This window comes from Sinocyclocheilus grahami, unplaced genomic scaffold (assembly GCF_001515645.1).
Source record: "Sinocyclocheilus grahami isolate Dianchi unplaced genomic scaffold, SAMN03320097.WGS_v1.1 scaffold553.1, whole genome shotgun sequence".
Lineage (NCBI taxonomy): Eukaryota > Metazoa > Chordata > Actinopteri > Cypriniformes > Cyprinidae > Sinocyclocheilus > Sinocyclocheilus grahami.
This window is the reverse complement of record NW_015505732.1, coordinates 1,229,184-1,242,578: the sequence shown is the minus strand read 5'-3', so window position 1 is coordinate 1,242,578 and position 13,395 is coordinate 1,229,184. Positions and strand designations below refer to the sequence as shown.

At 37.5% G+C, this 13,395-nt stretch overlaps 1 protein-coding gene across 1 annotated transcript in view; it reads left to right on the top strand.

Moving 5' to 3' along the window:
- Positions 1-2,183: 2,183 nt before the first annotated feature.
- The window catches only part of LOC107556017 (neutral alpha-glucosidase AB-like), a 24,178-nt gene continuing 12,966 nt past the window's right edge, over positions 2,184-13,395 (top strand). The window contains exons 1-7 of the mRNA XM_016238983.1: positions 2,184-2,242; positions 2,344-2,433; positions 3,380-3,488; positions 5,158-5,285; positions 5,525-5,704; positions 9,682-9,747; positions 13,301-13,392. Of these exons, the coding sequence (XP_016094469.1) occupies positions 2,223-2,242; positions 2,344-2,433; positions 3,380-3,488; positions 5,158-5,285; positions 5,525-5,704; positions 9,682-9,747; positions 13,301-13,392 (685 nt within the window). The 5' untranslated portion in view covers positions 2,184-2,222. The remainder of the gene's footprint in view (positions 2,243-2,343; positions 2,434-3,379; positions 3,489-5,157; positions 5,286-5,524; positions 5,705-9,681; positions 9,748-13,300; positions 13,393-13,395) is intronic.

Here is a 13,395-nt window from a genome sequence, read left to right as displayed (position 1 = left end):
ACAAGTTTAATCGCATACTATATTATTAGAGTTAGTGAGGAGTTACTCGCCCAAAACCGACTGCAGATGTAGAGAAGCAGGCCTGTAGTCGTTGTAGAACTCGACCTAATATTAGAAACACCAACTTCGAACAAATGCATGCGGATATAAACCAGTGCAGCTATTAAAACCCTGTCGGTCTAGTACTTCACATTTTACATCTAATCAGCCTGATAAACACGTTTAAAAAAATATATTTGTTTTTAAGAATGAGGTTTTAAAAGCGTAACAACGAACCTCTGAAGACACGGTCAGTCATTATGCTAGAACTTCAATTTAGAAGGATAATAAAGGGACTGTTCCGGTCAAAAGGATGAAATCCACTGTGGTAACAACTCGAGCGTGCAACCTAACGCACACACTACTCCCACCCCACAGAATACAGCACTTACTGCCAATTAAAGTTGATTTCAACTGCAAATTAAACACAGATGTTGGAAAGAACAGGCCAGAGATTAGAGACGCATTGTTTATTAGAAATGATACTCAACACTCAGAAACAGGTTTCTTGGTCCAGTTTACAGCCACTTTAAACAATGCAAAAATAGGGTTGGTGTGCCAATACAGACTTATAAACATGTGGTTTCAACATTTTTACATGCCAAAAAACAAAAAAACTGATACAAGTTATCAAACGTTAATGCCATTGTTGGACCGCTTTCCAGATGCAACGACGACGAGCACGTGACCTGTGAAATACAAACACAACTTGAGGTTAAAAAACAAAGACCTGGTGGTAGCACAGCGCATGCGCTCGCATTTAACGTGTTCCAGCGCTTGAGGATAGAACCAGCCGATGGGAGCATGCTGGCACCGAAGACATTGCGCTGGCTCTGTTATTCCTCCCTACATACATACAGGGGTACACAGCAACCGCGAGTACGCCAAGAAGGAGGGCTGCGCTCAAAAGGGCCTCTCGAGTCACCCGCTCGAGGAGTACAACAAAAACACCCTCTTACCGTCCCGCGTGTCCCCCGAGCGCCGCCGCAGAGAGAGAGAGCCACGGCCGCTCGCGTGCTTTATACCCGCGGAGTCCTGCAGGGTTGCCAGGTGTTCACGACAAAACCCGCACAATCGCGACTGAAACCTACCCCAAAACTTGTAAAATACACGTTTTTTTGGGAGGGGTTCGCCTGGTTTCAGGGGCTAAATCACGTTATCGTGGTCTCTTCAAACCGTGGACATGAAAAACAACTCGCGGCAACAGTGTTAAAGACGCCCAATTCCGCGGGAAAAGCGAGGACTTGGCAACGCTGAAAGAGGCATCCAATCATCTGACGCCTTCAAGTAATTGGGGCGGGGCAACGCTGAAAGAGGCATCCAATCATCTGACGCCTTCAAGTAATTGGGGCGGGGCAACGCTGAAAGAGGCATCCAATCATCTGACGCCTTCAAGTAATTGGGGCGGGGCAACGCTGTGGTCCAGAGGGGGCGCGTGGCTTCTCAGCGCACAACCGTGAATGTAATTAAGAGTTAAAAATCCAGATATTTAAATAAAAAATTATTTATCACAATTATTTAACAGTTCGTCAAGTCAAAGCGTTTACATCGTGTCCAGTTTGTTTTTTATTACACACTAGTAAGCAGTTATTTTAAATCCATATCGTTTGTGCTAACTGATAGATACTGCTAAATACACAAATATATAACTGTTTACATTTACTAAGAGAAGCAATCACTTTGAAGTGGTTTAAAAAATGGATCATTAAGTAACCACAAACAATTGTAATTGGTCCATCCGGAGCAGCGCTGAGTAAAGTAACGGGTATCACGTGACAAAGCGCTAACGGCAAGAGCTACTGGGCATGCGCAGATTAATATAGCGTTTTTTCCCCTCACGCTGTACAATAATAATTACTATTTTTGCATTATTGTAAGGGGTAGGTTTAGGGTTGGGATAGGCGTAGACGTTAATGGAACACAATGTAATAGGTAGAAAATTTAATTTATAGCTTCCGGTTTTACCTAGGGTAAAGTTCCTGGGCTGTATGTTATCAATTATGGCGATTTCAATGCCAAATACAGTTTAATTTTTGTGAATGATTTTTTTTTGTTGCGTTTGATGACCAAGAATGTACACACGCTAATTTATTTCTTAAAAATAAAAAAGTCCACGTCTACGACACATTTGAACGGGACGCACGCGCGCAGGCCGCGGAGGGCAAAGTTCACACGGAGGCAAGATGGCGGCTTCCAGTGGCAGGTGTTGTTTCGCTCAGACAGATGGGTGTTTAATAGCTTGAGTAACAGTGTCCGCACACGTTTAGTGTCTCTTTGTGAAGTGTGTGGTGTTGTTATCTTTAGGTGGGTGCTGCTGATTGTGCTGCTGTGTGTGAGCGCTCGGGCTGTGGACCGCAGCAACTTCAAAACATGCGAGCAGAGCGCCTTCTGCAAGTGAGTCTGAGACATACGCTGATGAACATTTTTGGTGTACAAATGTTTTAAATATTAAGACCGCAGAGGATAACAAGCCAGCATGCGCCCCCTGTAGGAAGAGTAGTTTATTACACTTGCCATCTGTTTATGAAGTGTACCTAACCGTGGTTTTATTATAGTGAAAAGTGTAGTAACCATGTGTATCAAAACCATAGTTAATTTGTGGTTACCATGGTTTAACTGCAATAAGCAGGTTGTATTTGTAGTAAAGCCATGGTTCATTTTCGTAAGGGTCGATTCAGTGCGAGTTACTAAATTTAACTTAATGCATAATTCAAACATTGAATATTTTTTTAATGTAAAATGTTGTCTGTCATTGGCAAATTTTAATTGAACACATACCATTTTTTTTTCTTTACAGTGCGTCCTTAAAATTCAAAAATAAGATGTAAAATAGTAAACCACCTAGTTAGCATTTAAGTGTTTATTTATTATTGCAAGTACAAGTGCACGTGTAGGCATACTGTTAGTTTACTAGTTATATACTTACTTGAGTGCATTTTTGCAGTATGCTCTAGTAATCTACTAGTTTAATAGTTTTTATGCAGCAGGTATACGTGCAAGTTTTTTTTCAAGTTAGTCACCTCAGTCGAAAATGTGACTAAATATCTGGACAATTTCTAACATTAGGAATGAACTAGCTAACTGTGACATGTTTTGTCATACAGTGGGTATAGAAATGATTTGCTCGCTCCTTTAAAAAAATTAAAATTCTGACATGTTGGTGTTATATCTATATCTTTGACTTGGATGTTATAAGTAGCACTGAGTAAATACAGCTGGATAAAACACAAACCGTGTCCGCCTTCATTCAAGGCTGCAAGGCAACAACATGTGATTATTTCAAAGGGGGGTGATTCTTTTCTGTAGCCACTGTATATGAATGCGTTCTGTGTGTTTGTAGGCGTCAGAGGGAGCTGAAGCCGGGGCGGTCTCCGTACAGAGCTCTGCTGGACACACTGGAGCTGAGCGACTCCAGAATCACCCTGCAGCTCATCAATGACAACAACAAGGTCACAAAATATACAAAAACTGTGACACACTGTATGTAACGATCGGCCTTATTGGAAGATGTTACAAAACGGACAACTTCACTACAGTTGCTTCGGAACAAATGTGATTCATCTTAAAGCTTTAAGATGCTCTTTGTTAAAGTCACAATGCAATGAAAATGGTCAATTCTTATTTTTTTAATCAAATTTGGCAGTGCACATTATCTGTGCACATCATTTTTTAAAGCACGCCTCTTCGTAATCTCTAATCAAAAACATTTAATCCCTCGCAACGGCATCTGTTCTCTTTTCTGATGACGAGTTTACTGACAGTAATCTGGGCTGCGTTTCCCAAAAGCGTCATAAACCATTGCCACCAGTGCTCTCTACGATCAAATTAGCTCACAGTGCTTTTGAGAAATGCAGCCCTGATCCAATTCCGAGTCTGGGGCTCAAGATCCATTCATACTGTATATATACCTCGCTACGTGTGCTGCGTACTAACCGAGACTTGTCATCTGCACTTATATATTGTTGCTCTTTTGTTAGTTTTGATTGCTTCTATTTGTAAGTCGCTTTGGATAAAAGCATCTGCTAAATGACTAAATGTAAATGTAAAACAATTCTTGATCTACAGTTTTATTCTTCTTAATTAGTTGACCAAATTTGTTTGTGCATTTTTATTAAATTGCTTATGTATTTTGGGTCAAAGACGTTAAGATGTCCACATCAAAAGAAATGTACAAAAGTGATTTTATGTCCATAGAAAGCACGTTAGATGCGAGTAAAGTTTCTACATTTAAGGTTTCAAATACGTTTTTGAAGAGTAAAATGTCCAAATTTGGTTGAAATAACGTTACATTGTTATTCAGTGTAACACAATATATATGAAAAAAATTCAAACAACATGCTTATTCTGCCTTGTACGTATTAAAATGTATAAAAGAATGATAGAGCATATTACATTTTATTGGGTTTTAAATGAGTAAAAAATGATTACTGACAAATGGGCAGAACCTAGGATAGTGGCAAATTGAAAAAAATTAAAAATAACAACTAATTAGTATTTGGGGTGAAAGTAATTAGTTTTTTTTAATGTGTCATAAATAGATTTTTGTTGTAAATATTGATACACTGAATGACATTTTAGTAAATCAGACTTCTGTAAATCAGGGGGAAATGTATGATTTAATTTTTGCTCAGAAAAACAAAAATACAATTACATTAAACAGAAAACTTTTTAATATATATATATATTTTTGGGGAAAACAACATCAATTTAAAGCAGTATTGTTTTTATGTTTAAACCCTTTTTCGTCTTTGACCCATTTATAAGTACTTTTTAAGATGATTACACATTTAATAAATTAAAACAAGTGTATGTTAAGAATTAACTAACTACATATAGCTTTAAAACATAGTACATATAAAGGGGAAGAAGAAACGGCTACAGGAAAAAACTACATGTGCTTTCAGTATCTGAGTGCCTCGAAGTCACAGTGCTTTAGGAACTGATTGAGAATCATTGAAGGGAGAACGCCGATGCATCTGAGAATAAAATTGTCTCCCACCTCCAATAGAATTCCTTTTTGAACAATTTTCTATATATTTTCCAGAGCTGGAACAATCTGGTCAATGCTGTGCTCCGCTTTGTGAGAGAACTGAAACGCTTGTGTTTGGTTGTTTGTAGGTGCGCTTGTTGCTTGAGCTGTACAGACTGCAGGGCAACATGACGCGGGTCAAGATTAATGAACTCAAGCCACTTAAGCCTCGTTACGAGGTTCCGGATGTGCTCATCTCTGATCCCATTACTGAAACGTAAGTCGAGGCTACTCACACCATCAGAACTGCAGATGAAACGACTAGACATTTGTAAACAGAGTCAGGTCCTTTGCCATTTGAGAGAAGTGTATATTTATATAAGAAAATGAACCTAAGACCCTAGCGCTCGACCAGGGTGGATTTTTTGATTGCCAATATGACTGCTTTTGTGCTCCAGGGTCACAAATCATAAAAAAACAAACATTAACAGTTGAACGTCTTGTGTCTGTCTTCAGGCTCTCTGTGGTTTCTCAGGATGAGAATAGTCTGGTGTTGTCTCTGGGTGGCAAAGATCAGCGGCTCATCGTAAGTGCTCAGCCGTTTCGGCTGGACATCGTTGAGGGTCCTCAAGTGCTCGTGTCACTCAACTCCCGCGGCCTGCTGGCCTTCGAGCACCTACGAGCACGCAAGGACACGTGAGTCCAGCGGACGGAAAGGGCATCACATTCAGAAAGCTACCCACATCATATAAGCTATTAAAAAAATCAGTACTGAAATAATATTCAAAGAAATAATGCTTAATACTAAAAAGTTGGCACTGCTTTCCTGTATAATTTGTCTCTCTCTTTCTACCTTTTGTACTGATTAGATCTTACTTTCATAAAGCCTGTTCACACTAAGAATGATAACAAAACCCTAACCCTAACTATAAAGATGACTGTTAGCGTTCACACCAATGCACAGTAATGTTCGGTTATGTAGTCTGCTGCTAAATGCAAGACCATTACATTTATTGGTCTTATTTCACCTCAAAATCAGAAGGAATTGTCATGTACACAAAAAATCATTTACACTTGAATTGTGACATTATTTTCATGACCATTATGATTTTTAAGACAAATTGAAACGTTCAGTTTTTTTTTAAATGGTAGAATGAGCTTAATTAATCATCCATTAATAGAATACCTACATCAGGGCCTGGTTGCAACAAACCCCTTAAAGAGACAGTTCACCCAAAAATGAAAATTACCCCATGATTTACTCACCCTCAAACCATCCTAGGCGTATTTGACTGACTGCTTTCAGACGAATACAGTCAGAGTTATATTTAAAAATGTCCTGGCTCTTCCAAGCTTTATAATGGCAGTGAATGGGGGCCGAGATTTTGAAGTTCAATGGTTTTATAAAGTTGTAAATATGAATATTTTTCTTACACAAACGCATCGAATCACTTCAGAAGGCCTTTATTCACCCCCCGGGGCCATGTGAAGCACTTTTTATGATGGATGGATGCACTTTATTGGGCTTGAAAATCTCGGCCCCCATTCACTGCCATTATAAAGCTTGGAAGAGTCAGAACATTTTTTAATATAACTCCGATTGTATTCGTCTGAAAGAAGAAAGTCATATACACCTAGGATGTCTTGAGGGTGAGTAAATCATGAAGTAATTTTCATTTTTGGGTGAACTAACCCTTTTTAACGCTGGAATTCAAATGCCAAGACGTTTTGCCCAAATTTGCAGTCTGGATAAGTCGACGCTATGACTCTTGCTGAAAGTCAGATTTAAAGGCAGATTTCCATCCAGTCTGACGATATCAAACATGTTTGATATTTTGAGCTGATTTCAGAGCACATAATGGCCTTTTACACACTGTGAAGTTTCAGGAGTGACAACAGCATTTAAATAAGAGATTGACCGCCCTAAATTATCGTTTCAAGTGTGTATTAAACAAAACTCACTCTTGGAAATGTGATGATTGACACTGTTGTAACCATAGAAACGTTCTGCCATTTCCGCATTTGGTATCTGCTATTTTTGACCAGAGTAACCAAAGACTTATGTTCGGCAATTTTAAGTATACTAGAGCCCGACTGATATATCGTTTTGCCGATATTATCGGCCGATATATCGGTATGGGCGAATATGCCGCCGATATGAAATTTTTTTTACAGAATATATAACGCAGATAAAATGCTTGAAATGGTGTAATTACTTAGTTTGTCCAGCAGAGCGCGCTCCATTGTTTGCTACTGGCGACTTGGATGAAACGCTTTAAAGCTTAAGTCTATGGAAAACCATTGAAACTTTGAATGGCCATATCTCCGTAACGGCGAATCCGCACCAAATTCGGGGGATCCCTTCAGCTCGAGGAACCCTCTCGAGATAGTGGCACCAGTCAACACTTTCACTTCAGTAAGGACTTGTTCAGGCAGCGGCATTCAAGCGTTGTCTTATTCGACCGTAAGTGCCCCTCGAAGTGGACTTCACATGATATTCCGCCATGATTCCAGTTCCAAGGGAACGTACACGTTACATTCAAAGAGCATTAAAGTGTGCGAGACGTAAATTTATATTGCATTTATTTACAGAGGTATATTATGTCACACTTCACACTTCTCTAGTAAGTTTTGTCTGTGTGTGAGGACAGTAGCGCAAATCCGTGAATTAATATTTCGAAGTGAAATAAACTTTAACGGAATAAAGTTGAATGAAATTGAATTGAATTAAAGTTGAATAAACTTCAACTTTACTGTTCAGTGCACTGATGTCAGACTCAATTTGGATAATAAAGCTTATTGTTAAACACCCTGCCTCCATTACGTATCTCTGTCACGTCATTATAAGTGTTTGATCACCACATTTGAGTGATTATTGCAAAAAATGTGTTTATGTATATATATTCTGTTTATGTATATACTGTATTCTATATATAGTACCAGTCAAATGTGTGGACACACGAATGGGAAAGTGTCCAAACTTTTGACTGGTACTGTACTATAAAATACACACAGAATATCGGCCGATATATCGATATCGCCCTTTTTTTATTCCCTAATATCGGTATCGGCCCCTAAAAACCCATATCGGTCGGGCTCTAAAGCATACCCCTGTTGACAGAGCTGTCGAGTTTTTAAGGTATGTGGCTTATTTTCAATAATGGATAACAGATTTATCATGGGCTTGTTCTTATTTGCTGTTTTTTTTATAGCAAGATGTGGCAACACTATTGAATCAAGACTTGCCTTGATTCCTTTGATTTCTCGCACCACAACTCTGCTAAGATCCTGTAAATGCGTTTGTCACTACCTGCGTTTTTCGGCATTCGGTTCGGTTGCAGAATGCAGTTGTCACTCCTGTAAAGGACTGAACTGTGTGCGTACAGAACAGGATTAAGCGCTAAAAAGTGAACTGACAACCGAATTTAGCTGCAGTGTGTACGTGGCCATTGTTCTCATTTATCATGCGTCTTCTAGCAACAAGATGCCTGTTTCTGCATAAGTTTAATGCGTTTAGTTTGAGATCCCCACAGTCATAACAGTTAGTGTATCCCAGGCTTTAGTTACAAGGTTTTTCTTATAATTCTGTCATTATTTACTCACTACCGTAAGAGTTTCATTCTTCTGCAGAACACAAAAGATGATGCATTGAAAATGTTTTTGTCCATACAATAAAGGTAACTAACTGTCTTTGTGTGGATTAAACATTTTTCAGCAAATAAAAGAAAGACACGAGGGTGAGTACGTGATGCCAGGTTTTTCTTTTCCAGTGATCTGATCTTTTAAGGGGTTTGTTGCTGCTTGCATGAAATTAAAATTATTTTATTTTATTTATTTTTGTCTGTTTTCGCTGTTTAAATCTGAGGGTTGATCTCACACTTTCTACTCGTATTCTTGGCGTTGCTGCTTTTTTCATTCCTGGCTTTCCCTGTCTGCACTAACTCTCAATTAAAGCAGGACTGCTTTCATCTGAGCCCAGTTGAGCACATCAATGATCGTCCTTTTTTTTTCTTCTTCTTCAGTGATCTTAGTTCTGGTTTTCCCTTTCATCGTCTTCATGGGAATTTCCAAGTCCAAGTCTTCAATAAAGAGTTCTAAGAATTGAGCAAAATCAAGTTCACATGAACCATTGATGTGGATGATGTGAAATTCTTAAATAGAAGCCACCATTGATTATAACAATAAACATATATTGAGGTTTTTATTATTACAAGCTACAGCTATACGTAAAAACTCGACGGCTGGACTTGAGTTTCAACAGGAACCGCTTTGATTTACTAGTTCTACAGAAGCATACGCCGTCATTTATATACCTTGGGTACCTTGGGTCCATGGTAGGTTTCAACAAATGTCAAACATTTTGAATGTGTGGTCCGTTTGGTCACCATTTGGGTTGGTTTGTGGTGTTTTGTGCTGTAGAAAGCACAATAGGATTAATGCCTGTGATCTTATATTATTCCGGGAATATTTTCAGATTAAAATGCCACTTTGTTTTTTTTTTTTAAATGTTGGGTTCTGAGATCTGTATCTTCCAGTTAAAGACAGATCAGTTAATTGTGTCAGACGTTTCATTCAGAGATACGTTTGTAAATGTTTTTACTGAATTTCTCATCACATTCTATTTTCCTTCCCCTCTTTTTCTCACCTTTCCTCTCTTCTGTCCCGCTCAGCAGTATCTCTCATAAAATAAGTAGCACAGTTGGTAGCATGTGGGACTCGCTCAAGAGCATTTTCTCTAGGTAATATCCATTCGTCCAGTTCTTGACTGTAAAAAAATCGTAGATTTACGTCATGGTTTCTTTTACTTAAAGGAAGAGTTCCCCCAAAAATGAACATTTTCCTGATTATTTTCTCACTCCCAGGCCATCCAAGATATATAGGTCTTTCTTTTTTCAGAGGAAGAGAAATGAATGTTTTAGAGGAAAACATTCTAGGATTTTTGTGCATCTAATGCAGGTGAATGGTGCTCACCGTAGAGCGTTTCCGACGGTCCAAAATCTATATTTAGATGGCTTCAAAGTAATCCACACGACCCAGCTGGTCTTCTCTAGCGAAACAATCAGTTTTTTCTCAGAAGAAATTAGGTAATTATACACTGCCCGTCAAAAGTTTTTGAACAGTAAGATTTTTAATGTTTTTTAAAGAAGTCTCTTCTGTTCACCAAGCCTGCATTTATTTGATCCAAAATACAGCAAACACAGTAATATTGTGAAATATTTTTACTATTTAAAATAACTGCTTTCTTCAATAATGGATAACAGATTTATCATGGGCTTGTTCTTATTTGCTGTTTTTTTTATAGCAAGATGTGGCAACACTATTGAATCAAGACTTGCCTTGATTCCTTTGATTTCTTGCACCACAACTCTGATAAGATCCTGTAAATGCGTTTGTCACTACCTGCGTTTTTCGGCATTCGGTTCGGTTGCAGAATGCAGTTGTCACTCCTGTAAAGGACTGAACTGTGTGCGTACAGAACAGGATTAAGCGCTAAAAAGTGAACTGACAACCGAATTTAGCTGCAGTGTGTACGTGGCCATTGTTCTCATTTATCATGCGTCTTCTAGCAACAAGATGCCTGTTTCTGCATAAGTTTAATGCGTTTAGTTTGAGATCCCCACAGTCATAACAGTTAGTGTATCCCAGGCTTTAGTTACAAGGTTTTTCTTATAATTCTGTCATTATTTACTCACTACCGTAAGAGTTTCATTCTTCTGCAGAACACAAAAGATGATGCATTGAAAATGTTTTTGTCCATACAATAAAGGTAACTAACTGTCTTTGTGTGGATTAAACATTTTTCAGCAAATAAAAGAAAGACACGAGGGTGAGTACGTGATGCCAGGTTTTTCTTTTCCAGTGATCTGATCTTTTAAGGGGTTTGTTGCTGCTTGCATGAAATTAAAATTATTTTATTTTATTTATTTTTGTCTGTTTTCGCTGTTTAAATCTGAGGGTTGATCTCACACTTTCTACTCGTATTGTTGGCGTTGCTGCTTTTTTCATTCCTGGCTTTCCCTGTCTGCACTAACTCTCAATTAAAGCAGGACTGCTTTCATCTGAGCCCAGGTAATATTGTGAAATATTTTTACTATTTAAAATAACTGCTTTCTATTTCAATATATGTTAAAATGCGATTTCAAAGCTGTATTTTCAGCATCATTACTCCAGTCTTCAGTGTCACATGATCTTCAGAAATCAGTATAATATTATTATTAATATTTAAAACAGTGGAGTACTTTTTTTCCCAGGATTCTTTGATGAATAGAAAGATCCAAAGATCAGCATTTATCTGAAATAAAAAGCTTTTGTAACATTATACACTATACCATTCAAAAGCTTGAAGTCAGTGTAATTATCTTTATTTTTTTTGGGAAAAATTTTAGAAATTAATACTTTTATTTAGCAAGGATGCTTTAAGGTGATCAAAAGTGATGATAAAGACATTTATGATGTTACAAAAGTATATTTTATATACTTTATATTCATCAAAGAAACCTGAAAAAAATTCTACTCTGCTGTTTTCAACATCATAATAATCAGAAATGTTTCTCGAGCAGCAGATCAGCATATTAGACTGATTTCTGAAGATCATGTGACACTGAAGACTGGAGGAATGATGCTGAAAATACAGCGTTGATCACAGCAATAAATTAAATTTTAACAGATATTCAAATAGAAACAAGTATTTTAAATAGTACAAATATTTCACAATATTACTGCGTTTGCTGTATTTTGGATCAAATCGATGCAGGCTTGGTGAGCTGAAGAGACTTCTTTAAAAAAACATAAAAAAAATCTTGCTGTTCAAAAACCTTTGACTGGTTGTGTGTATGTTTAACTACAAATGCTTGCTTTAGTCCAGCTCGGTTTAATTCACAACATCTCGTGTGACGTACCGGCGGAATGAATGGTTGTCATTTTAACAGATATTCAAATAGAAACAAGTATTTTAAATAGTAAAAATATTTCACAATATTACTGCGTTTGCTGTATTTTGGATCAAATCGATGCAGGCTTGGTGAGCTGAAGAGACTTCTTTAAAAAAACATAAAAAAAATCTTGCTGTTCAAAAACCTTTGACTGGTTGTGTGTATGTTTAACTACAAATGCTTGCTTTAGTCCAGCTCGGTTTAATTCACAACATCTCGTGTGACGTACCGGCGGAATGAATGGTTGTTTATGTGTCGAAGTATTTGTGTCAGTTCACTGCTAAAAGAGTTTTGGACATTTCGACAGTTTTTTTCTGGAAATGGTTTATGGTGAACACCATTGACTTGCATTAGATCCTGGAATGTTTTCCTCCTAAACCTTAATTCCTCCTCCGATGAATAAAGAAAGGCCTACACATCTCGGATGGTACTGGGGGTGAGTAAATAATCAGGAAATGTTCATTTTTGGCTGAACAATTCCTTTAAACTTAGTGTTTAATTAAGATTTGTTAACTTGTTTGTTTTAATCAATAGTAGTGTAAATATCTGCAGTACCACAAATTATGCATGCACCCTTTATCCAGTAGTATACCATTTGCTTTTGATTTAGTATTAAATTATATATGTCCTAGATTGAAATAATAATTGTAGTACCTAAAATCTTTAGTGTACCAGTGATCATTGTTTCCATTTGATTTTGCAGCCATTAGTTTTGTAGTATTTTCATCTGTAGTCATAAACTGCTGTGTTCATAATGTACTTTTGTCACACCTGCCAGTTGTTGGTGGGTCATAAACATTTACCATAAACACATACTGGCCATGGAACTGTATTTGGTTAAACAAAACACAAACAACAACTAATTGTTAAATAACTAGTTATTTGAAATTTCCCCAAAATGTATCTCGACAACCTTAATCTTGAAACTTATGTAAGCCATTATTTGAGTCGGACTGTACAACAAACTCATTGTAACAAATATCACAGCTTTAGTATTTTGTTTTGAGAGCACTCAGTGAACAAACAAAGTTACAATTATGTTTATTTGCAGTAGAACAGAGGTCCAAAATGTGTCTTTGAAACACAACTTTGTGCATCTCAAAATCATTCATCCTCTTTGTATTAATGGATGAAAATGATGTTTTGTCATGAGATGAGTGATCTATTTTCTTTTTCTTTTTTTAATGAGATGCATTCACCCAAGAGGTGCATTATACTGTTTCTACACCCAATACCTAGTATTTCATTTCTCCGTTTACACTGTGCAAATAGCCAGCCTTCTTAACTGCACCCACCATTGCTCAAATAGTTTAATTGCCGGTATGTATTTGTATTTAGAGAAACTTTGTATGCTTTGCAGTAAAAGTGAGTTGGAGCAAGCGACAGAACAGGAGAATGTGGAGCAGCGAACGGATGAGGTGTGTGTAAATGTGTCCCTGCAGCACAAAAGCAGTG